Source organism: Podarcis melisellensis (genome assembly GCF_964234715.1).
Source record: "Podarcis melisellensis genome assembly, chromosome: 16".
In the NCBI taxonomy this organism is placed as follows: Eukaryota; Metazoa; Chordata; class Lepidosauria; order Squamata; family Lacertidae; genus Podarcis; species Podarcis melisellensis.
Window position 1 is genome coordinate 2,477,490 of NC_138533.1, and position 24,506 is coordinate 2,501,995.

At 48.3% G+C, this 24,506-nt stretch overlaps 1 protein-coding gene across 4 annotated transcripts in view; it reads left to right on the forward strand.

Annotated features, from left to right (window-relative positions):
- The first annotated feature begins 1,433 nt into the window (after positions 1-1,433).
- RORC (RAR related orphan receptor C) overlaps positions 1,434-24,506 on the forward strand; it is a 100,764-nt gene continuing 77,691 nt past the window's right edge. Inside the window, exon 1 of one of the 4 annotated variants that reach the window (XM_081891575.1) lies at positions 1,434-1,485. In XM_081891575.1, the coding sequence (XP_081747701.1) occupies positions 1,449-1,485 (37 nt within the window). In that variant the 5' untranslated portion in view covers positions 1,434-1,448. Of the gene's footprint in view, positions 1,486-4,768; positions 5,010-12,126; positions 12,175-13,389; positions 13,578-24,506 lie in introns of those variants that run through there. The other 3 variants (XM_081891572.1, XM_081891577.1, XM_081891574.1) reach the window with 3 other exon arrangements.

Sequence of the window (24,506 nt, forward strand, 5' to 3'; positions counted from 1 at the left end):
TCCTTGCCATCAAAGGTCCGTATAGTTAAAGCTCTGGTTTTCCCAGTCGTGATGTATGGAAGTGAGAGCTGGACCATAAAGAAAGCTGATCGCCGAAGAATGGATGCTTTTGAATTCTGGTGCTGGAGGAGACTCTTGAGAGTCCCATGGACTGCAAGAAGATCAGACCTATCCATTCTGAAGGAAATCAGCCCTGAGTGCTCACTGGAAGGACAGATCCTGAAGCTGAGGCTCCAAGACTTTGGCCACCTCATGAGAAGAGAAGACTCCCTGGAAAAGACCCTGATTTTGGGAAAGATGGAGGGCACAAGGAGAAGGGGACGACAGAGGACGAGATGGTTGGATAGTGTTCTCGGAGCTACCAGCATGAGTTTGACCAAACTGCAGGAGGCAGTGAAAGACAGGAGGGCCTGGCGTGCTCTGGTCCAGGGGGTCACGAAGCGTCGGACACAACTAAATGAATAAACAACAACAACAACAACAACAATCCTTTTATAGTGCCCTGCAAATGGAGAGTTTTTAGAACTGGATGCATCGTTTAGAAGCCCAAAAATCTCAGCTAAAAGTAATCGTTTTTCAAGTCTCTTAAGGCGGGGTTCCTTGGTTTTGGTTTTCTGTTGCAATTAAAAAGAAAACTGTGTTACAACAACAGCGACACAACAAGGTTATGGCTCTTGGTGTCCCATGGTCACCCACCTCCCTGAGCCCCCTAGAGGTCAGGAGGAGGCAGCGCACCAGAAGGCAGGCGTGACCAAGAGACATGGGGGGAAATCGATCATCATCAGACGTGGAATATTTCACAACAAGCTTGGAAAGATTTTGACCGATTGCCAAGAGCGTTGTTTAGGAGGAAGCCAACCGGAGTTGGGAAACATACAACTTCAAACGCAGGACGGAGGGAGGGAAGAAGGATCACCTGCCTTTAAACCGGGCGTCTCCCTCGCAGGAGTGGGAGAGGGTGTCGATTTCAGAGACAGGAGTCACTCCAGATTGGCACGCAGGGCAGATAAGCACCTTCGCAGACCTGGGCTCAGTGGCAACACAGCCCTGCAATATTCAAACGCCCATCTTGGCCCGAGGGCAACTACTTGGCGTAATGCGAATGAGATTCACCTCCCTCCCAAAAGACAGAAATGCAGGGGTTTTTAAAAAAAGAAAAACTAGATTGGGACTTTTCTCCCTCCCGTCAAAAAAAAATCCAACTGCCCACATGCGAAGGCAGATTTATGCAAGGAGATTCCAGGCTGTTGCCATGTTCGGATGAGAGTCAATCACATGCCGGCAAATCCAGATGGTGCAATTAGAGCAGACTGGATAATTGTGGCACCACGAAACCTGTTTCTGCAAAAGAAGGGATGTTTTGCTGTAAGGAAAGTGATGGGGAAACACAATGGAAACAGAACTTGCTTTGATGCGCCGTCGTCCAGCTTCCCTACAAACAAACCAGAATGGGTGATCGACCCAGAGCCAAAGTTGAGGAGGAGGGTAATGCAGGAGGAGGGTGATTGATTGATTGATTGATTGATTGATTGATTGATTGATAGAATCAAGGATAAGAGTAGAAAGGGACCCTAAGGATAATCTAGTCCAACTCTCTACAATGCAAGAATGTGCAGCTGTCTCTTATAGGGATCAAACCTGTGAACTTGGTGTGATTGATTGATCGATTGGATTTCTCTCCCGCCTTTCATGGTTTGCAAAGCAGCTTGCAAAATTTCAATGACAATATTGTATTAGAACATCACAAACATGTATCATACAGAATAGCAAGCAAATGTCAGTAAAAACAATTGCAATCTATAAAACACGATTAAAATAACTAAAAATATCTATACAGTGGTATCTCCGGTTACGGAGGGGATCCATTCCGGAGGCCTGGCCGTGTCCCATAAAGTCTGTAACCGGAGGCGCCCTTCTGTGCACGCACGCGGTGCAATTAAGCGCTTCTTCACATGCACGCACAGTGAAACCCGGAAGTATACACTTCCGGGTTTGCCGCGTTCGCAACCCGAAGTTTACGTATCCAGAGGGATACGTAAGCAGAGGTACGACTGTACTTGAAACAGCACAATGACAACAAGAGTCATATTACAGGATTCAGAAAGTGTCCCATAAACAGTCTTTCTGGGAGTGCCAGGGTGACACCCAGAATTCCTTTTTCTTCTTGGATCAACCGCCTGAGCAAACATATCCCTTTTCCGAAGATTTTGACCTGTTTGGGGAACGGTTATCACAAATCTCCCCTAACTGCAGGGCGACACAATCTTTTTCTTTTCTTTTCCCTCTTTTAAACTTTATTTCAAAACCGAAAAAGAATTACAAGCATCAAATTCAAAATCCATATTCGTTTTGTAATATAAGCCTATTACATAATTGACTAGATTAAAATATACCTAATTGCTATAGACTTCCCTTTGCTGTATATAAATGCAACACAATTCGAAATATTACATTAGTAGTTTTTTATAAATCCCCCTATACCCCCCACTCCCTTTCACCCATGTGTGAGCTCAATTTTTTTTTTACTTCTTCTATCTTGTTGTGTTGTTGTAGTTTAATAATTATTCAATTGATTCTTTTATTTTTTCCCTTTCTTACCCCTGCAAGTTTTACACATTTATCTATTAATATTCAGGGTGACACAATCTTTTGAGATGTCCCAAGGCCTTACTAGTCAGTAGCCAGCTCTTATCTCATGCCAACCGGACAGGGCATAGTGATATCTTAAGGGAAGGGGGGCATTAATTCGGGGCTAGTAAGGAGAAAGACACATTAACTGAAGGACAGCGGGCTGTGCGAGTGATCCTTAATGCGCTTCGAAAGGGAGCATGGGGTCTCAGGTATATCTGTGAATGAGTGGAGAATGAATAGGCAGAGCTGCACCAATTCTGAAACAGTTCCGCATCCATGAAGGTTTCAGAACCAGGCACAACATCCCCCGCTCCAAATCTCTTTAAAAAGAGAATCAAGTTTCCGGTCCTTAAGAGAGCCTTGGGAGTCCACAAGATCTCAGAAACCACCGGTGGGCATTGTTGTTCTTGTTTCGTTTATTTTTGTTACCCCACCCATCTTAAAAGGGTTACTTTTAGGCAAGCACACATGGAGGAAATAATAATAATAATAATAATAATAATAATAATAATAATAATAATAATAATAATAATAAATTTCCATGAGTCTTCTCTGAGTAGGACTGAGTAGGACATTCACAACCCAACATTTAAAGCACTGTGATGCTACTTTATAAACTGTCATGGCTCCCCCCCCCCCAATAATTCTGAGGAATTAAGGTTGCTGAAAGTTGTGAGGAGACACCCCCCTCCCAGAACTACAATTCCCAGAGTTCTCTGGGAAGAGACATCATTTAACAGCTCTGGAAATAATAGCTCCATGAGGGGAATTGAGGGGGGGTGTCTCCTAACAACCCTTAACTGTGTCTCCCAGGATGCTTTGGGGGAAGCCGTGGCTGTTTAAATGCATGGTGTGAATGTGGCCATAATCATGCCAACTATTACTATTATTATTATTATTATATTACTTATACCCCTCCCATCTGGCTGGGTTTCCTCAGCCCCTCTGTGTGACTTCCAACAGATATAAAAGCACGAAAAAAAACCTTAAACATTAAAAGCTTCCCTAAACAGGGCCGCCTTCAGATGTCTTCTAAAAGTCAGATAGTTGCTTATTTCCTTGACATCTGATGGGAGGGCTTTCTACAGGGCGGGTGCCACCACCGAGAAGGCCCTCTGCCTGGTTCCCTGTGTAACCTCACTTCTCACAGGGAGGGAACCACCAGAAGGCCCTTGGAGTTGGACCTCAGTGTCTGGGTAGAACGATAGGGGTGGAGATGCTCCTTCAGGTATACTGGGCCGAGGGTGTTTAGGGCAGGCATAGGCAAACCCAGCCCTCCAGATTTTTGGGACTACAACTCCCAACTGACCACTGTTCCTGTTAGCTAGGGATGGTGGGAGTTGTAGTCCCAAAACATCTGGAGGGCCGAGTTTGCCTGTGCCTGGTTTAGGGCTTTAAATGTCAACACCAACACTATGAATTGTGCTCGGAAACGTACTGGGAGCCAACGTTGGTCTTTTAGGACCGGTGTTATGTGGTCTTGGCAGCCGCTCCCAGTCTCACCAGTCTGCCAGCCGCATTCTGGATTAGTTGCAGTTTCCTTTAACCTTCTGCATGAAACACAGATCCTCTAGCACTGAGCTATGGCCCTTCCATAAAAGAACCAACATGAACACCATGAGGATAAGGCCGATTCTGAACAATTCAGGGAAAGGCCAATTTCAGAGGCTGAGTTCCTGCTCTGCAGGCAGAAATTCCCCACTTAGATTCCAGGTGTCTCCACGCCATAGCTGTCAACCTTCCCTTTTTTTGCAGGAAATTCCCTTATTCCAGCGCCATTTCCCACTGCTATCCCAGATTGTTAGATATCCCGTAGACTGTCCCCGGGACAAGTGAGGCTGCTGATCCCTTATTTTCGAGGCTGCTGATCCCTTATTTTCAAATCTGAAAGTTGACAGCTATGCTCCACGCAGGGCTGGGCAAGGCGCCCTGGAGAGCAGCTGCCTGTCCGTGCAGACATTATTGAACGAGATGGGCCAAGAGGCTTCCTAATCTGCACATTGCGTCAGCCAGCCCCTAACAGATACGGCGTTGGCCAAACTGCACCTGTGATACGGTTGTGCCGGTAAAAGCTGCACCTGTGAAACTGCGGTGCTCCCCGTCCGCATATCTTTGGTGAGGAATTAGAAGCGCCGCCAGAGCCCTTCTGGCGATGAGAAGGAGCGAAGGTGGCATCCTGCCCGGGCGAGTTGTTTTCGAAGGCTCAGCAACACCTGGCATTGTCAGGGAGCCAGAAGCAGCAGAGGGAAGGCGAAGCCCGGGGGCGGTGGGCAGGATCGGGCCCCTCAGCCCAGCCGCGCCCTGTGCTCTAGCCACTGAGCGTCACTGTCCACGTGCGGCCCCAGGTGTGGAGCCATGTGTCTCCGAAAGTCATCCCGGTAAACAGTAATTATCCCTGGGTCAAGCAACTGGGTGTGTCCCACAGGAGAAAGGGGTTGGGAATTTTTAATGTGGATGTCGCCCAATTTATGCATTTATGGCCTAACTCTTTTTTTTTCCCCTCCAAGGAGCTGAAGGTAACTTTTAATCCTCACAAGGACCCTGCGAGGTAGTTTAGGCTGAGGGGGATTTTGACTGGCCCCTGAGGTCACACCAGTGGCGTAGCGTGGGTTGTCAGCACCCGGGGCAAGGCAAGTAATTTGTGCCCCCTAACCCGTGGATTTGTGCCCCCTAACCCTAACCCCCAGATGTTGCGCCCGGTGCAGCCAGCCCCCCCCCCTGCACCCCCCACGCTACGCCACTGGGTCACACACCCAATGCATTTCATGCGCAGGGCTGGGTCTTGACCCTCAAAAGATGTTGGTGCCCCAAAAGATATCTAATTCAAAACAGAAACAACAATAAAACGTAAAATAAAATTTGGTTGTTGTTTTTTTTCCAAAATGTAAGATGGGAAGTGGTGTTTTAGTTTTGTATACTTCCACTTTATTTATACATGAAAATAATAATAATAATAATAAATTTTATTTATACCCTGCCCTCCCCAGCCAAGACCGGGCTCAGGGCAGCTAGCACCAGATATAAAACAATTGATTGAAATACAACTTTAAAAAACAAGATTAAAATACAACATTAAAATACAGCCTCATTTCAGCAGAAACTCAAAAACTTTTTGGGGGATGAAAACGTCAAGTCTTCACCAAGGCTAGCTATCCAGACTGGTCCTACGTGGGCCAGAAAAAAGCCAGGGAAGTCCCCAAATAGGAGTTCAATCAGTTCCTCCTCCTTTTTCTGATGGCAAAGTCTTTGATCAGATCTTCAAAACAAATCTTACGTAACACATTGGCTTCTGTGCTTAGCAGAGATACGGCAACCGGCCGGCCTTGCTGCAGAGTTGTGCAGAGTTGGGATTTTTGATACACTTTGACTCAAAAAATGAATGCTCAGCTGAGCCATTTGGGACCATTAATGTTAAAAATCCGCCAGTGGAAATTTCTGTGGTTCCCCCTAAAAACCCAGGCTTATTTTGCTTAATGCAGCCCTGTTCATGTGGCCGAGTCAGGATTCGAACCCTGGTCTCTCCTAGGTCCTAAACACTACATCACCCTGGCACTTGAGGGTGTGCCTTGCAAGGCTACAAGCTGCAAATGCAATAAATAGAATTGTAGAGTTGGAAGGGACCACAATACAGGAAACTTTTGCGCAGCGTATAACTCGAACCCACAACCCTGACATTATTCATAATCTACCAGTGGAGTTCTCCCTTGGACAGAAAATAAAGGAGCTCACCTTCCCATTAGCACTTATTGAACATCAATTTCCCCATCCTTCCCTGGTTGGGGCAGGGGGCTATTTAGAGGTGTATATCCCCCCAAAAAAATCCTGACATATTTGATGGCCTCTGTACTGCCCCCTAGTGCCTGATCTCAGTCTCTCCAATAGGTGTTTTATAACAAGAGTTTCCGCTTGGCATTCATAGGTAGACTTCCTCGGTTCACGGAGGTTGTGGTTAAATGCTTTAAGGTCCTCACCTTCGTATGATCACACCTTGCTCTAATCCTGGGTATTTAAAAGCAGCAAAGGAATAATTACATAAAGAACATTACATTAAGAACATAAGGAACAGGCTGGCTGGCTGGTTGTGGCCAAGAGTCTGGCATTCTGCTGGCAGAGGGGCCAAATAATAATAATAATAATAATAATAATAATAATAATAATAATAATAATTTATTTCTACCCCGCCCATCTGGCTGGGCTTCCATAAGAACCTAGCAATTATTATTTTTTGCACTTTATTTATTTATTATTAATGTTGCAATACATATACGAAATCTTTACATATTGATACATGTACATTATATTCGTGAATTCACATTTCATTATGTACCAACATTTCTCCATTTCTTATTCCTTGCCCTGTGTCTTCCCTCCACCTTGTTATTATTTTGTAACTTTATTATTGAGATTGTAATTTTGTATCTTAATAATTAAACATTCAATCTTATATACCTGCTTAGCTTTTGTTGTTGTTTAGTTGACTAGTTGTGCCCAACTCTTCGTGACCCCCTGGGCCAGAGCACACCAGGCACTCCTGTCTTCCACTGCCTCCCGCAGTTTGGTCAAACTCATGCTGGTCGCTTTGAGAACACTGTCCTACCATCTCATCCTCTGTCGTCCCCTTCTCCTTGCGCCCTCCATCTTTCCCAACATCAGGGTCTTTTCCAGGGAGTCTTCTCTTCTCATGAGGTGGCCAAAGTCTTGGGGCCTCAGCTTCAGGATCTGTCCTTCCAGTGAGCACTCAGGGCTGATTTCCTTCAGAATGGAGAGGTTTGATCTTCTTGCAGTCCATGGGACTCTCAAGAGTCTCCTCCAGCACCAGAATTCAAAAGCGTCAATTCTTTGGCAATCAGCCTTCTTTGTGGTCCAGCTCTCACTTCCATACATCACTACTGGGAAAACCATGGCTTTAACTATACGGACCTTTGTTGGCAAGGTGATGTCTCTGCTTTTTAAGATGCTGCCTAGGTTTGTCATTGCTTTCCTCCCAAGAAGCAGGCGCCTTTTAATTTTGTGGCTGCTGTCACAATCTGCAGTGATCATTGAGCCCAAGAAAGTAAAATCTCTCACTACCTCCATTTCTTCCCCTTCTATTTGCCAGGAGGTGATGGGCCCAGTGGCCATGATCTTCGTTTTTTTTTATGTTGAGCTTCAGACCATATTTTATCCTATATACCCATTTAAAAGTCTTTTCTCCTGCTTCTCTTGCAAGAATGCATCCCTTTTTTTGTGGGAAGACCAATGCTTTTCATCTGTTTTGTTTTGTTTCCTTTTTTTTTGCATTTAGAAAACTCGCCTTTTTCCTGGTCGGGAACAAAGATCCGCAGGAAAAACCACACCAAGACAGTTGAGAGCTCTGTATTAAATTGGCAGTGGGAGCTGCACCAGTAGTATTTCTGCCTGCCATGGCTTGCTCCCAGGTTAGGACTGCAGCCTTTGCCTTTTTCATGAGGGCCTTACCCTGAACTGGACACTTCTTGCATAAGCTCTACCCACTAGGCCAGCCTTCCCTAAACCTCACCTCCTCTGCATGCTGGTCTGCACTTAATGCAGAATCAGACAGACCTGCTTCAAAAATTATTATTGAATAATTATTCAATTATATTATTATAACACTTTATTTGCTGGTTGATTATAAAAGCAAGAAACAATTACCAAGCCCTCTAACCAGGCTTCCTCATCCTCGGCCCTCCAGATGTTTTGGGACTACAACTCCCATGATCCCTAGCTAGCAGGACCAGTGGTCAGGGATGCTGGGAATTGTAGTCTCAAAACATCTGGAGGGCCGAGGTTGAGGAAGCTGTTTACAAAAATATAAAATAATAAGGCATTGAGCTTTTCTCTCTCTTGCAGTTAAAGAAGCAAACTCTAAACAGCTGCGTCGCAGGCAGAAGTTCAACTGGTGCAGCTCTGAGAAGAAATGTGGAAATTTGCCGCTTGGTTTAAATAGCAAAAGGCTTGGCAGATATATGGAGGAGATTGGTCAGTAGCTGTCAGAGGCTACTTCCACTGTTGGATGGCTACTGGCCAAAATGGCTACGTTTATTTAGTGCAGCTTCTCAGTCCAACCAGATGTTTCTGGCAACTACAGCTCTCTCTCTCTCTCTCTCTCTCTCTCTCTCTCTCTCTCTCTCTCCTTCCTTCCTTCCTTCCATCTCTCTCTCTCTCTCTCTCTCTCTCTCTCCTTCCTTCCATCCATCCATCTCTCTCTCCTTCCTTCCTTCCTTCCTTCCTTCCTTCCTTCCTTCCTTCCTTCCTTCCTTCCTTCCATCCATATCTCTCTCTCTCTCTCTCTCTCTCTCTCTCTCTCTCCTTCCTTCCTTCCATCCATCTCTCTCCTTCCTTCCTTCCTTCTTTCCTTCCTTCCTTCCTTCCTTCTCTCCATCTCTCTCTCTCCCTCTCCTCCCACCTTTGGCCTGATCCACCAGGGCTTCTTCTGATCCTCTTATGGAGCCTCCAGGCCCAGGAGCAATCTATCTAGATTGCTTGCTTCTTTAGATTGCATTGCAATCTAATCAAAATCTCAAACAGGAATGGAAACTTGTAGAAGAACACATGACCAAAAGATGCTCCAACAAGAACATATTGATATGTATAGACTGATATCACAAAGTCAAGCTAAGCTAAACTAAGCTAAGCCAGAAGAAATATCAACAACCTCAGATATGCAGATGACACAACCTTGATGGCAGAAAGTGAGGAGGAATTAAAGAACCTTTTAATGAGGGTGAAAGAGGAGAGAGCAAAATATGGTCTGAAGCTCTATATAAAAAAACGATGTCAGGAGTGCTCTGATGGTGTTTCCTGCTTGGCAGGGGGTTGGACTCGATGGCCCTGGTGGTCTCTTCCAACTCTATGATCAGTGGCGTGGGGGTGCAGGGGGGGCCGGCCGCACCGGGCGCAATATCTGGGGGTTAGGGTTAGGGGGCGCAAATCCACGGGTTAGGGGGCACAAATTACTTGCCTTGCCCCGGGTGCTGACAACCCACGCTATGCCTCTGTCTATGATTCTATGATTCTTTCAATTGCATATGTAATGCAAAACGTTCAAGGAACTAAGAGCCTTAAAAGAGAGAGAGGAGGAGGAGAAGTTTTGAAAATAAAATAAAATAAAATAAAATAAAATAAAATAAAATAAAATAAAATAAAATAAAATAAAATAAAATAAAATAAAATAAAATAAAATAAAGGAAGCAAGCCTCCGGACGCCCATGCCCAGCTCCACGTGACGGGTGGGGAAGGGGTGGGCGGGGCCGAGGTGGATGATGGACAGGGCGAGTCACGCGGCCTCGGCGTGGCTGCCTGCGCGGCTGTGTTTACCGCGCGGAGTTTGGCGAGGCGCTGCTGGCCCCGATCCAGCGCCCGGGCTGGAATGACACGGAGCAAGAGCTCGTTGTGTAATGTGGCAGAGCAAAGCCCAGCCCCGGCTAATCGAGTGCTGCTGGTCGGAGCCGCTGGGTACCAGCCGGGCTCGCTCTTTTTTAATGGAAAAGGGCCAAAACACGTGGGGTTTGGGCGTGCTGCACCGGTTGGATTTCGGCCTGCCGAGGGGGATGTTAAAGAGGGGGAGGCAGTTCGGCCGCGAAGGGGGGTTGCAAGTGGCATCCGCTGGGAAATGATTGGCTAGTGGGGGTTGCGTGCTCGTGGGAGCTGCACCGGTTGTGTTTCTGCCTGTCAAGGAATGAGATGTGCCGAGAAAAGGGAACACAATGTAAAAAGAAAGGAAAAAAGCGAGGGGGTTATTTCGTAGGGTTAGGGTTCCCGTGCATCGCAGGGGAGCTGCACCGGTTGTGCTTCTGCCTGTCAAGGAATGAGATGTGCCGAGAAACACAAATACAAAAAAGAGAGGGGGGGTATTTCGTAGGGTTAGGCTTCCCGTGCCTCTCAGGGGAGCTCTACCGGTTGTATCGCTGCCTGTTGAGGCAGCTGTCAGAGGAAGGAGAGCGGGCGGCCAGAACGGGACGTTGGTCGGATAACAGAATGGGAACGGGGTACCCCAAAGGTCATCTACTCCAACCCACCGGAATGTAGGCATCACAACTGGAAGAATCCCTGACAGATTCAACCTCTGCCTCTCCCCCTCTGCCTGTTAATGCAACATTTAAAGGAAGATATCGCAGGGAAACGTGGCGCCCCCTGCAAATGTTTTGGTATGGAGGGCGGGGGTGGTGGAGCTATACCGGTTGGATTCCTGCCTGCCCCTGTTAAAGTACCGAGGGGTTTGAGAAGAAGAGGGGATAACCCAAGTACTGTTGGGAGGAGAGGCGCTGTACCGGTTGCATTTCTGCCTGAGAGAAAGATGGGGAATTGGGGGTGAGAGAGGCAGCCAAGGACCAGCTGGGGAGAAATAGGGGGGCTGGGGGATAGGATAGGGAACTGCGTGCGCAAGGCGCTATACCAGTTGCATTTCTGCCAGCTGTGCAACTTTTACGCATAAACAAGAGGAGAATGGCAACCGCTGGGCAATTCTTTGTGAGGCTGCGCGATTTGTATGCCTAGAAAACTGCTTTTGTTGTACTTCTGCCTGTCAAAGAAGGCGTTTAAGGAAGGAGACATTTGCAGGACACATCAGAAAATACTGCAAGGGCAGGCGGCGTTTCATACCCAGACAACTGCACCAGTTGTATTTCTGCCTGTAGCTAAAACCACCACAGCCTCACCAGGAAAAAAAAGAAATAAAAGATTGCAGGTTTCAAGTGGAAAGTACGTTTTCAGGGTAGGGATGTCGAAGAACAGCACCAGTTGGATTTCTGCCTGCCGTGGGACATTTCAGTGAGCAGGAGATGAGAGTGTGGGCACTTTGGGGAAAAATACGGGCTGGGCCTATGTGGCTTTCCTTCATTTTTTTCCCGCAAAATGATTCCTATCCGAAACTTTGTCCCCCAAAATGTAATTCTTTAAAAAGATTGTTTTAACAAATGCCTATGAAAACAGTGCAGCCGCTCTGTTTATAAACTAGATATAATAGCAACCTGCACAATACAATAGAGGGGGAGATTGTATATACGGGACTTGATGTCCGTATAAAAACTTTTACAAAGAGGAAATCATTTTATTTATTTGTTTCCAGACCTCACCCCAGTTAATTTGCAGCGTGCAGTTTGACAAATGCGAGTTAAAAACACTGGTTCCGTTTTTTAGAGGGACACACCACCTGTTGAGTTTCTGTCTGATGTGCAAGCTATTACGCGGGTGTTAAATGCAAAAGAGCAGGCCTCGCTGGGACAGCCATCCAACAGGTGGAGTAGGGCCGCCCGAGAGGCAGAAATACAGCTGGCAGTGTCTTTTCTTCCAAGTAGGTGAGGTGCTAGTTGCAGGAAAAACTTCACCTGTTTAATTATGGCCTTGCTGCGATGTTGGTAGGGATAGAGGCCTCATCGGGGCGGGGTGGCAGTCTTATATAACGAGACAGGGAGGGGCCGAGGGAGGGGCGAGCTGGTTGCATGGCCAGCAGAAATGCAACTGGTGATGTTGTTTAGGGAAAAGCTTCGTTGGTTTAATGGCAAAGGGTCAGAATAGGGAATGCGGCAGACAGAAATTCAACAGGTAATGCCCCCCTAGATTTATTTGGTGTGGGATTACTGTGCAGTGCTTAAAGGCACAGATGTCTTATGAGAGAGGGAGTGGGGGGGAAAGCCTTCCTTGCCAAGATAAAGGCGGTAGAGCAACAGGTGATGTTTCTTCAAGTTTGGGAGAAGGATAAGAGGAAGCTTCACCTGTTTAATGACAGCCCATAATTGTGCAGTTCTTCAGTATCTAAGCTTTAGAGCTGCGGCAGAGCAAGCGTTTGCGAGACAGACAAAAATCCAACTGGTGAGGTCTGCTTTCCAGCCACGGTGACACCTTCTTATTCACCTGTTTAATTAAAACCTGTTGCCGCAGTTATTAAAAGCTTCAGACGCCTTGTAAGAGAGGGGCGGCTAACAGAACCCTCTCCCTAAGAATAACAACAATAACTATGGAACACCTGGCACAAAACAAGCGCCACGAAGCAGACAGGAATGCAACTGGTGCTGTGCGTGCGTTTCCCCGACCCAAGGTGGTGAGGAAAGCTTCACCAGTTTAACGACAGCCAGTTTTCCAGTTGTTAAGCATTAAAAAAACAACTTCAAGCGGCGCTTTGAGTGACGCAGGCAGAAAATTAATACATTTTGTTCCCCAAGGGGGGAGCATTAATCAGAGAGGGAACGCTTGACCGGTTTAATTGCTGCCTGTTGCACGGGGTGAAGGGAGCGAGTGTCTGGTTAAGCACAGGCGAAAAGTCTACGGGTGACAAATCTTTTCCAACGAGGAGGGAGGAGCATTAATCAGAGAGGGGACGCTTGACCAGTCTAATTGCTGCCTGTTGCACGGGGGACGGGAGTTAAGCACAGGCAGAAGGGAAAACAAATCTATGGGTGACGAATCTTTTCCAACGCAGCGCTGGCGAGTGGTGGCGGGGAAGCATCAGGGCGTGGAGGCTTGACCAGACGAACTTCTGCCTGCTGTCCAGACGGGAGGTGTTTGTTGGCGAGAGTTTGGTTAGGCAGAGAGGCAGCAAGCGCAGGGCCCGTCGCGTGATTTTCCAGCCGGGAGAATGCCACGGTCCGGGCGGGGAAGCTGAACCGGTTTAATTGCCGCCTGTTGCGCAGGCAGGCCGCGCGGGGAGGAGCCGGGCCGCGTCGGTGCGCCCCTGGCGGCCGCGCGCGGCCGGTGCAAGCGCGCCACCGCCGCCGGTTCGGAGCGCCACTGCTCTCCCCTGCTCCGCCGGAGCCGCGTCTGCCTCTAGCCAAGTCAGCCCAGCAGGGTCCTCCCGGAGCGCCGGCGGCTGCGCGCTCTTTCCGCGGCCGGAGCCAGCTGGAGAGGCGCAGGGCGGCGCAAACTCCGCGCCGGCTCCATGGACTTCAACGCCAGCCTCGGCAGCCCCGCGGGAGCCAAGCGGGGTAGAGAAGCCGCCGCCGTCGCAAGAGGTAAGCGCGCAAAGCTACCCACGAATGCGCCCCTGTGCGCCCTGGTGCGTCCTGGAGGCGCGCTCTGCCCCGCTGGGGTCCAGGCGGTGTGGGGAGGAAAACACCCCCAAAGGGAGGGGGCGCGGGGCTTTTTCTGGTGTTGGGATGGAGAGAAGGAAAGCTGTTTCCTTCCCCGATGGGAGGGACAAAAAGTGAAAAGGGGGTCCTGAAAGACGGGGGGGGGGGCGAGTCGGGGTGAACGCAAGGTGGTTTCCGAGGCGAGGTAAGTTTGGCAAGCGGGTATCCGGTGGGGGAAAGTGGGTGGCACAGGGAGAGGGGGGGTTGGCGTTGGACACACCCACCCTTCCTGATCCAGAGACAGGAGGGTTATTTGGGGAAAGGCATAGTTATTTCGGGGAGGAGGGTATCAAAAGAGAATTAAGTTGGGAGGGGGCTATTTGGGTGGGTGGAGAAAGGGGTGGTTGCATCTCAGCGAGGGGCATCGGTGACTCCGGTGAGGGCGGCGATATCTGGCAGAAATATGGGGGGGGGGGTCCGCAAAGTAGGGCTCTTTTCCCACCCTCTTTTAAGCAACCCTATTTAGGGAGTATCGCTGTGGGGACTCAGCTTTCCCAAAAATTCTTGGGGGGGGGCTAGCCAGAGGGGTTTCTAACCCCTTTGCAATCATTTTGAGATCGTGGAGCACCAGTGCATGTCCTCTGCTGCTGCTGCTCCCCCCCAAAAAAAACCCACTCCCCTTAAAATGTTGCCTTTCCATGCTTTTCCACTATGCTTTGCAAAAATCAGATTTGTTCTGTTGCTTTTTCGGTGAGAGTGATTTGCAGTTATATCCCCCCAACCAAACCGGCGGTGGTTATTCTTTGCCTTCACCTCCAAGAGAATTTCAGAAGTGCCATGGATTATTTCCTCAATCTGTTGGGATCAGGCTGTGCCCAATGTGTGGGGTTTTTTTGGGGTGGGAGGGAATGTTATATTCTCTCTTCCAGCGCTTTTTGTTTTCCGGGGGAACTCACCGGAACTCAGTTCCGGCCCCTCTCAGGTGTGTGGCGTTGCCACTCTAAAAGAAGGAGGGAATTGTTCGTGGTGAATTCCGGCACCTCTTCTTTTTAAAAAAACAGCACTGCCATCTTCCCTCTGTATCAGGCAATAAAGACATTGGATAGGGCTGTGTGATCTGGCATCCTGTTCTGAACAGTGGGCAAAAATGCCCTCAGGACCCAGGAGTGTGGATAGACTGCCGCTGGACCTGGAGGTTCCATCCGAGCCTCAGAGGACAACCACCAGATTCCCCGCTTGGGATTCCCCAAAACTGGGATTGAGAGTCAAATGTGGCTCCGACAGGGGAGGCCAATCATAGGTGTCATGGCCAGTAGCCCCTGATAGCCCCCTCCCCTGCGAGACGCGAGTAGTTGCATTGTTTACAAAAAATATATGTATCTTCTGTCCCACATCTTCCCTTGCAAAATGACCTATTGGCCATCGGAACCGCCTCTCCAAAATAAGGAGAAGCCACGTTTATGCCTCAATGTCTTTTATTGCTTCCTCCCTCCTCCTCCTCCTCCTCTATTTTTGCGGGATTTCAGTTTTGACATGCTCAGTTTTCTGAACAAAAAAAGTCTCTTGGGAGTGGGGCCCATTTCACAGGGAGGAAAATTGAGGCAGCTCTGTGAGGCAGGTGCAAACTCCTCTTTACCAGTTTGCGGGAACAGAACTGGGGTTAAAGCAGGTTAAGTGTGTTGGGGAATTGTTGTTCTTGGGGTGGGGGAAGGGGCTTCCTAGTTGTTTCAGAGTTGGGTGGCATGTGCAGAATGAAATTCCTGGTCCCCGGAACGTCAGCTTGCTCTGCTACCTTTGACAGCCACCCAGTTCTTCCTCTGTCCTGGCTACCATAGAACCAGCTCTGCAGCGACCCTTAGCTGTGATTACACTCCCACCCAAAAAATAAACTTTGTTGATATCCATGAAAAGGATGCATTGACTGTATGAAGGCATCTCGTTTATTCTCTTTTAAACCAGGCCTTTGTGCATAACTTAGGCGGACTAGAATCTTAGTCCTGGACCTTGAGTACTGGCCCTGGGCAGTTGGGGTTGACAGTCCTGAATGCGAGGGATCGATTCCACATTCCTGCGTTCTTTTGACACCGTCTCCTGTTTCTTTCTCAAGGGAGAGAATCTTCACAAAGGCACATTCTCCCCAGATAAGCCCCCAAAGGAAAAGTATCCGAAATGTGCTTGCAAACACCCTTCGCTATTAAGAAGGGTAAAGGCATATAGTTCATTCTCTAGATGTCTGCTTTGCAGGTGGAAGGTTGCAGGTTCAAATCCTGACATCTCCAGGTGAGGTCAGGAATGTGCCCTGCCTGAAAACCAGGAAAACTGTCAGTGTGGATGAGGCTGAGCTGGGCAGACTAACAATTTCACACAGTACACAGCATTCTGGGGTCAAAGGTGAGGCTGGGACATTTCCCCTGCGCATCCTTTTGGGATTATGTCTCTCTAGCCTGATCACCTGTTGAGGCACCTTCCTGGGGGCATGCCATACATCTGAAGCACATTTTCCTTCACCCCAATAATCCTGGGAACTGTAGTTTTTGGGGGTGCTGGGAACTGTAGCTCTGTGAGGACTAAACTACAGTTCCCAGGTGCCTTTTATTGGGGGGGGTGCTTTAATCTATGGTGCATACACAGGCAAAGGGAGACCTGAGCTGAAATCTGGTAGGATTAATTATTCTAAGGCCCCGATTGCCACCGCCACCCCTTTGCTGCGGTTTTGTTCTACCCTCTCTTTTTATTTTTTATTTTTGTCCCCTTTGGGGTTGTTGACAAAACCCGCCTCCCATCTGAGAGAGCGAGAGAGAGCGCCCCAATTAAGTCATTTGCATGGTGGTTACGGCACAGCGGCAATCTCGAGTCCTTCGCTCTCTCCGGCAGAGAGAGGAAAAGAGATCGTATCTCTCTCTCTCTCTCCGAGGCAGAGAGAGAGAGATGAGTTGTGAACGCGGCTTGGCCAGTTTCAGAGCGAAGCTGGGTTTCGTTCCGCAGCGTCTTCTGCCTCCCTAATGAACACCTTCGCTCTCCTGTTAAAGCCATCTCCTGCCACCCCAGAGGAGACTCCTTTGCTCCATCTCTCTTGGGACTGAGGTGGCCCAGAACCCTTTGGATTCCCTGGTACAGAGGGTGCACCCGGCCTCCTCCTCCTCTTCTTCTTCTTCTTCCTCCTCTTCCTCTCCTCCTCCCCCAACTGCTCCCCAGCCGTCACCTCCAAGAACCAGCGCTGCTCTCATCTCGCCGAAATCTTTTTCAACCTCTCTTTTTCAACCTCCCCACAAAAATACTTTCAAAGTTTTCAGCTCAACATCTGGCTTCCGTTTTCACTCTGCAAATTTGACATGTTTTGTCTCCAGGAGTTTGGTGGGGGAGTTGTTAAAGGAGAGGGGTTTTTTTCTGCCTTTTTTATTATTATTATTTTAAAATATATATTACTTTGCTTTTCAATGTTCCCGGGCACTCCACGAAGAACCCTCTCCGCTTAGGGCAGAGGCTTAAATTTGCATCTCTCTGTGTGTGAATCAGCATATGCAAATTGGGGTGCAGGTTAATTACTTCATTTATTTAATGAAAACACTTGTGTGCCGTAAAAAGAAATCGAGGCGGTTCGTGGGAATCAAAACATATTCAGCCAACCAAATGGCGGGCTGGACTACATGGCCTCCTGGAGTCCCTTCTAGCCCTACAATTCTTTGATTCTATTTTTCTATTTTAAAAATGTTTAAACATTTGTTTCACAGGGTGAAGCCCCTGAGACTTAAAAAAGCCACAAGTATGTAGTCCGTCCCTGTCGGCCTTCTCAGTACGTAATGTCCAGCTCCTTTATTTATTTGGTTTTTCTTCCAGAAGTTGTGTTCCTCATATCAGAGCTTCCAGAAAGGCAGGCTGTTTTCTACCCCATACGTTTAAAGCCTGCAACCTTTCCCCCAACACAAGAATCCTGGGACGTATAGTTTTGCCGGCTCGCCGAACTACAATTCCCAGCACCCTCTGCGAACTACGCTTCCCAGAAATTCAGGGAAGCTGTGCGCTTTGAAGATGCGGTGAGCACACAGCGCAGAGTAGACCCATTTCAAATGAATGACCTGTGTTAATCAGTTATTTCCCTTTTCCACTGATTTCTAATAGTTTTGCCTTTTTGGCTCCGTACTATAGTAGCCTGTTAGCCCAAATATTGTCCACAAAGTAGCCTGGTTGTTACTAAATTGTAGCCCTGCACCCCAGTAGCCTATTTTCTCCGTAGTCTGATTTCTTCTCCCAGCTAACAGCTGCCAAATATTTACATCTGGATCTTGCGTCTTCCCCAATTTTTTATCTCCTTGCAGAGCTAGCAGATGAGGGTGGTCTTGGGTTGTTTGCCTGGGTGCTCAGTTTGGGGTTTGAAAGCAGAATCCTACCATATTTTCCATCCTGGCTCCACAACCATGATGATTAGGAACATTGGGGGAGAGTGCTTGCATGTCAAGTTGCTGGGATTTTTATTCCCAGTTAGGGTAGTGATGCCTAACAGTCAGAGCAGAGGTTTTTGGCCAGTTCTGGAAAGGACGTGTGTAGTCTGCAAATCTCAAAAGCTGAGGACTAGATCCCTTGGAAGTGTGTGCACTGTGGGATAGTGGAAGAGGCACCCCATGGCTTCAGGTAGCTGGCATAGAAGAGCTTCATGTGGTTGCAATGCTGTTCATTTAACTACAGTGCATCTGTTTCTCTCGTTGACTTGTTCAGGATTGTGAACGTGTGTTTGCGTGTAGAGAGTGTTATCACAATGTCCCTTGAGCTCATCTTCTAACCCAGGCACCCCCAAACTCAGCCCTCCAGGTGTTTTGGGACTACAACTCCCATCATCCCTGACCACTGGTCCCGTTAGCTAGGGATGATTTGAGTTGTAGTCCCAAAACATCTGGAGGGCCAAGTTTGGGGGTGCCTGTTCTAACCCTAATACTCCCCTCTTTGCCAAAATTCTAAATTTGGTCCAGAGGTTAACAAACTTTTTGGTCCACTGTCCCTCAGATCTTGTGGGGGGCCAGACTATATTTTGAAAAGAAAAGAAAAATAAATGAATTCCTATGCCCCACAAATAACCCAGAGATGCATTTTAAATAAAAGGACACATTCTACTAATGTTAAAACATGCTGATTCCCGGACCGTCTGCAGGCTGGATTTAGAAGGCGATTGGGCCGGATCCGGCCCCTGGGCCTTAGTTTGCCTACCCATGATTTGGTCTGCTTGGAAGAAAAGCCAGGCGAACTCTGCATCTGCTCAGAGGCACTCTTTCCATTCTTATTAGATGCTCCCGGTGGGCTTCAAGACAAATTCTTTGGGCTCTGGTCCTGAGCTGGGTTGGAGCCCCCATTGAAAGCCCTTCCCCCCCCCCGAAACAGAACGCTGGGAACTGTAGTATATTCCCCACCCATAGCTACAGTTCCCAGCACCCAGTATTCTTTCTTTGGATGTGTGTATGGAAAACCATGCTTTTGATGTGCTTCGAATGTGCAGCGCGTACTTCGTCTGTGGTCACGGTGCCTCTGAGCATGTACAGAGCGGGGGAGCTTTTCAAGCACAAGGGCTCCATCAGTCTAGCAGCTGGGCCATATAGTGTTTAGGAGAGGTTTTAATGTTTGATGCATTACTGTATTTTAATATTTTGTTGGAAGCCGCCCAGAGTGGCTGGGGAAGCCCAGCCAGATGGGTGGGGTATAAATTATTATTATTATTATTATTATTATTAGACTCTCATCGTTTAATCCCCACAAGAACCCTGTCGCCAAGTGAGTTTCATCTGGCAGAGTGGGGATCCGAACACTGGTCTCTCCCAGTTCCTAGTCCGCCACTCTAACCACTACACCACCGCTGCCTCTCACCTAGCGCTATTCCCAGGAGACTCATTGAATTGGGAAACATACCTAACCTGGGGCCTATCCATTTCAGTGAATTTATTCTAAGTGGAATGTAGTTGGAAAGGAAATGACTAAAGGTATCTAAGAACCCTCCGGAGACCTCGCAATTTTACCGGCTGATTGGCGTCCCAGGAGTTGGACCCGGGTAAACTCTGTTCCCGCTCCCTTCTTGCAAGCAATTGCTTTTATTTTTAACCGCTTAGGATTTCAGCTAATATGTTAATGCGCTGGGCAAGGGCTCTTTGCTGGGGGACCAGCTGATCTCCCTCAGACGTGATTCTTAAGCTGCTGGTAATCTTTGCCCCACCTCCCAGCTCCAAAATCACCCCCCCCAAACGGGCTGGCATGGCCCCCTCCGGTCAAGCCGGCCGTCAGGTGGGTTTGCTGCATCCTTCGGGGCGGGGAGGGCGCTTTCAAGAAACCGGCTGCCTTTCCCTCGTGAGAAACTTAAATTTTCTCCCCTGCGTAGGTGGAGAGACTTTTGCTGCATAAAGCAAATCAGAAAAACCTTCTTTGTTTGAGCTTTAGGGCCTCAGCTCTAGGGAGATGAGGAATTTCAGAAGCTGCCTTGTACCCAGTTAGACCAATTGCTTCCCTAGCTTAGCACTGCTCACACTGACCGGCAGCAGCAACGCTCCTGGGTTTCAGAAGGGGAAATCTTTCGCAGCCTGGCGACAGCGGTGCTCCACTTCCTTCCGAAGAACCTGCGGTGGACATGAAGGGATGGATTTGACCCACCAGCCCCACCCAGAAGGGTCGCTGGTCAGGGGTGTCCCGCCCCTGATCTCTCCCCCCAATAGTGAGGCGGCACTTCTCCTTCGGAACTCCCTGCCACTTGACATTAAGTTGGCGTCATCACTGTTTCCTTTTAGACCCCCCCGGAAGACATCGCTGCTGTAACAGGCTTAGATCCAGACATCTGATTTGGTTTACATTTGCGGGTTTTCGTTTTGCTTGCTTTTAAAGTGATTTGTCATGCTTAATTGTTTTCTCCGTGTTTTTAGCAGTGGTTTAAATGTTATTTTTAATTTAAAAACCAATAAGCAGGTGTGTTTGCCACCCAGGGCTCCTCTGGGAGCTGTGTTCGAATGCTACTCAAGGTAGACTTGTGGAAATGAACGGAACTAAACTAGTTGTGTCTGTGAACTGCCCTGAGCAGGGCTAGCATTGAATAAGGAGGTTGAATACAGTGGTACCTTGGTTCTCAAATGCCTTGGAACCTAAACACTGCAAACCTGGAAGTTAATGTTCCAGTTTGCAAACCATTTTTAAGAAGCCGAACGTGCTCCGTTTTGAGTGTTATACTTTCGTTTTGAGTGTTACGTTGAAGTCTGTCTGTTTTTGCTATTTATTTTGAGTTTTTGTTTTTGCGACTGTGTGGAACCAAGTTCAGCTATTGATCAATCAATTGATTGTGTGCCTGCAGTACATTGCTTATTGCTTTCATTTTATGGATCAATTGCTGTTTTAGGGGTTGTTTTTAAAAGTTTGGAATGGATTAATCCATTTTGCGTTCCTTTCTATGAGAAAGCACGCCTTGGTTTTGGAACGCTTTGGTTTTGGAACGGACCTCCGGAACGGATTAAGTTTGAGAACCAAGGTACCGCTGCAAAGGCATTTTTAAAAACAGTTTGCTCCTGACCGACAAATGGTGGAGAATCTCAGGATTGGGGCCCCAAATGCATCCATCCGGTGCCCTAGGGAGGGGGATGCAGCGAACTGCTTTTTACCGCTGTTGCACCTCGCTCAGCTTTGCCGAGTTGGACCGGCAGGGATGCAGGAGCTGTGGGAGCCTTTCCCAGCCCTGCTGGCGGATCCCAGGGCTTGAACCCGGGATCTGGTGCAGGTGAAGCCAGTGCTCTCCCCCCTGAGCTGTATCCTTTCCCCATGGGAGGGGGAGGCCCAACAATGTCCTGGAGGGGCCACAGATTCTCTGGAGAATGCACTTTTCTGGTGGAAAAGGAACACAAGGTGAGTTGGGGGATAGAAGCTCCAGGCCAATTCAAGAGTGGGAGTTAGCAGAGCGGGAGATACACAGCAGTACCCCCAGGATCCTGGCTCGGGGCTAGCTGAAAGTTTCACAGCAATTAAGGAGGGTAGGAAGACTTGGAGAGTTGAAGGCAGCAGCAGAGCAGAGCGAAGTCTAGGGAGATGGAGAGGCCCACACACACAAGCACCCAGCGATTCATTCTCACCTGCCCAAGGGTGATGCCGATTTTGGACGTGCGACATTTAGCAGAGAGAGAACGCCAGGGCAGGATTTCGGTTCAGCAGCTGGCCAGCCCTGCCTTTTCCGCCTCGGTTTCCCCATCTGTGAAATGGGAGGGATGGTCAGCAGCGCTTTGAGCCGCGAGTCTCTCCACTCAGAAAGTGACCGTTGAACGTAAAGGCTTTGGAACCCCTCTCTCAATCTGCCTGTTTTATAAAGTACAGGGGTACCTTAGTTCTCAAACTTAATCCGTTCCGGAGGTCCGTTCCAAAACCGAAGCATTCCAAAACCAAGCCATAGAAAGGAATGCAAAACGGATTAATCCGTTCCAGACTTTTAAAAACAACCCCCAAAACAGCAATTTAACATGGATTTTACTATCTAACGACACCATTGATCCATAAAAGGAAAGCAATAAACAATGTACTGCAGTCACACAATCAATCAATCGATCAGTAGCTGAACTGGGTTCCGCACAGTCACAAAAACAAAAGAGCCACAAAAACAAAAGCACAAAATAAATGGCAAAAACAGACAGACCTCAGCATAACACTCAAAATGGAAGTATAGCACTCAAAACGGAGCACATTTGACTTCTGAAAAAGGTTCGCAAACCGGAACACTTACTTCTGTGTTTGCAGTGTTTGGGTTCCCAGTTGTTTGAGAACCAAGGCGTTTGAGAAGCAAGGTACCACTGTATGTTGCAATGGCTCCTAGACGGGATGGCTGGCTTGTGCCTCCATTGTTGGCGAAAGGGTGTGTCCTCCTCCACAGAGCTCTTCTTATGGAGTCTCCAGGTCCAGGGACAGTCTATCTAGAAATTCTGGGTCCCTGGGGGCGTTTGACCACTGTACGAATGGGAGGCTGGGCTGTGACAGACCATTGGACAGACCTTGCAGGGGTTTTTTCCTCGTGTGCTTGTTATAAACCGTAAAAACCACATGGAAAAAGAATTCGGATCATCAGCTAGCGATTTGCGTAGGGGTGTCAACCTTGAACCAAGAGGGACCCCCCCTCTTGTTCACCTGTCTTGTGAGCCCGCCACACATTTCCAAGCGCTTGCATTTCCCGAATCTGTTCACCCAGCTAACATTTGTCCTTTGTTAGGAAAGAGGATGTTGTCTTTTTCCTTGTTGGTTAAAAGTATTCCACAGAGAAAACCATAGGTAAAGGTAAAGGGACCCCCGACCATTAGGTCGTTGTGCCCGACTCTGGGGTTGCGGCGCTCATCTCGCTGTATTGGCCGAGGGAGCCGGCGTACAGCTTCCGGGTCATGTGGCCAGCAGGACTAAGCCGCTTCTGGCGAACCAGAGCAGCGCACAGAAACGCTGTTTACCTTCCCGCCGGAGCGGTACCTCTTTATCTATTTGCACTTTGACGTGCTTTCGAACTGCTAGGTTGGCAGGAGCAGGGACCGAGCAACGGGAGCTCACCCCGTCGCGGGGATTCGAACCGCCAACCTTCTGATCGACAAGTCCCAAGCTCCGTGGTTTAACCCACAGCGCCACCCGCATCCCTAGACCCTTATAATCACTTTTCCATCTTCCTGGATGAACTCTTCCAGCTCCAGGCAGTAAAATGAGAAGAGGTCAAAGATTTGATGCGTTCAACTAAGTCCGTTTCGGACTTAGGGATGGGCAGATCCATCCAGTTTCAGTTTTTCCAGTCTCAAACTCAGTTCTCCATATTTCCACATCAGCTTGTCTTTTCAAGTCCTTCAGCATTTAAGTGCAAATCTCTCCCAATATACCAGTGTCTGTATGCATTTTTGCCCAAGGCACCCATTTTTAAGAATGCGGTTCCCCCAAATATAACACTGTTTTCACTCAAATATTTACCCTTTGCACTATACGTGAGAACGCTTTTTTTTAAATGCTTGTTTTGTGTCTGTTCTGTCCTGGGCTCCTTTTGGGGAGGAAGAGGCGGGTGCGAATATAACAAATAAATACCCTGGTATGTCCATTTTTTGGTGACACGTTACTGGACTGGGGGATGTAGCATTGCAACATCTGGAGAAGTGTGCATTTCAAATGAAACGACTTTGTCTTTGAATGTCGACTGCTTCTCCATCCCTACTCAAACCCAGCAAAATCAAGGGGCTCAGAGAATCAGTGGGGTTCAGTAGCTGTGATTCCTCTATTCCATGCATAGCTGTCAACCATCCTTTATTTGGCGGGAAACTCCCTTATCCCAGCGCCGTGTCCCGCTGCTGTCCCTTATTGATGATGTCCCTTAAATTTCCCGGGTTTCAAAGGAAGCAGCTCCTCTCCCTCCCTCCCTGCCGGCCAGGGGAGGAGGGAGGCTCCAACTGTGTTGCTTGGCTGCGTTGCTCACCCAATAAGGAGTCTAAGAACGACTGGGGGGTGGAGCTTGCATGTCTCGTGCTGATCAAATCAGCCGCGTTGCCTGGGGACTCACCTTTGCTCAGCGCTTCCCAGCGGAGAGGTGACGGTGGTTTCCCTTGCTGCATCCCCTTTGCCGGGTTGCTGCGCTGTGGGAACCACCACATGAGGCTTAATTTGGCTGCTGGGCTTTCTGCCTTTGGCTCAGGAGCTGGTTGTCTAAAATCCCTTATTTTGGCTGCTGGTCCCTTATTTTCAAACCTGTAAGTTGACAGCTATGATTCCATGAGGTTAACAGGGGCCATTAATTTCCGTGGGTCTGTTCTGCATTGGACTTGGTTGGGTTCTGCCTGCGCTCTCGGCTGCACCAGAGGGCATGGCTTGAAGCAACAAAACATTTCCTTTTTATATATACAAAATTTTATTAGTTTTTCA